Below are 1,161 nucleotides of genomic sequence, written 5' to 3' on the forward strand. Positions count from 1 at the left end.
CTGAGTCTTGGAACAGCACCTGCTGGACAGAGGGGAGAACCAACCCGGGTCAGAGGGGGAAAGCAGCATGGCAAGACCTAGACCCAGTTCTAAGAGCACTTCCCTGCCCCCACTCTTACCCAGGCCCCCACCTTCAAGGCCCATTACCTGTCCTAAACCCAACTTCTCTGTGATGCTTGGATTTCTTGACTTCCATCCAGTAGCTGCTCATTTTCCTGCCTTTTATGTTTAGGAGATTCAAGCTCTGTCATTTCCTCTAGCTGCAGAAGAAGGTGGAGTTAGACACCCTTACCCTGAATGATAGGTCAGCATCTTTTTCTTTTTCTTTTTTTTTTATTTTTTTGAGATGGAGCCTGGCTCTGTTGCCCAGGCTGGAGTGCAGTGGCACGATCTCAGCTCACTGCAACCTCCACCTCCCAGGTTCAAGCGATTCTCCTGCCTCAGCCTTCCAAGTAGCTGGGATTACAGGCACCCACCACCCCACCTGACTAATTTTTTTATATTTTTAGTAGAGACGAGGTTTCACCACGTTGGCCAGGCTGGTCTCAAACTCCTGACCTCAAGTGATCTGCCTGCCTCAGGCTCCCAAAGTGCTGGGATTACAGGTGTGAGCCACTGCACCTGGCCGGTCAGCATCTTTTCAACACAGCCAGCCGCTGTGGAATGAACCCTTCCTGTTCACCTTCCTTACCTGCCCCTGAAGTCCCTCCTTCCTGCAGGGCCCAACTCCACGTAGAGTGAGTGCAGCCACACAGCAGTAACCAGATAGAGCAGCCTCCCCTGCAGACATGAGCAAAGAAGGGATCCAGAGAGCCAAGGCTGTATCCTGAAAAGCAAGAAGGATAGGGAGTAGGGCAAGTGCAGCAAAGAAGGGAAATTAAAAGGGCAGGACCAAGGCTTTGTAGACCACAAGAAGGAAGAGAATGTGCTCACATAGATTCTTGTGGGGTCAAAGGGGCAGTCGGTATGTCCCAGCCCCTCATCCAGTGGTACCAGAGGATCCAGCAGTCCTGGGTGGCAGTCAGCAATAAGGCGGCGGCCACCGTTGGCCACAGTGAGTGACACGGCAAGAAGGAGGCCCAGAGAGCAGGCAGCAGACAAGAGCAGGTTCACCAGAGCTAGTACCAGCAGGGCCCAGTGCTGGCAGGGACAGATGAGGGT

General features: G+C 53.2%; 1 protein-coding gene across 1 annotated transcript; it reads right to left on the reverse strand.

The window, feature by feature from the left end:
* KRTCAP3 (keratinocyte associated protein 3) lies at positions 1-1,158 on the reverse strand (the record flags this gene model as incomplete). Its single annotated transcript, XM_011956331.1, has 4 exons — positions 1-22; positions 148-260; positions 692-826; positions 934-1,158. Coding segments are annotated over 3 exons (468 nt in total), but the record flags the coding sequence as incomplete, so codon positions are not given.
* Positions 1,159-1,161: the final 3 nt, after the last annotated feature.

The sequence above is a fragment of the Colobus angolensis genome, unplaced genomic scaffold, assembly GCF_000951035.1.
Source record: "Colobus angolensis palliatus isolate OR3802 unplaced genomic scaffold, Cang.pa_1.0 Scaffold413, whole genome shotgun sequence".
Classification (NCBI taxonomy): domain Eukaryota; kingdom Metazoa; phylum Chordata; class Mammalia; order Primates; family Cercopithecidae; genus Colobus; species Colobus angolensis.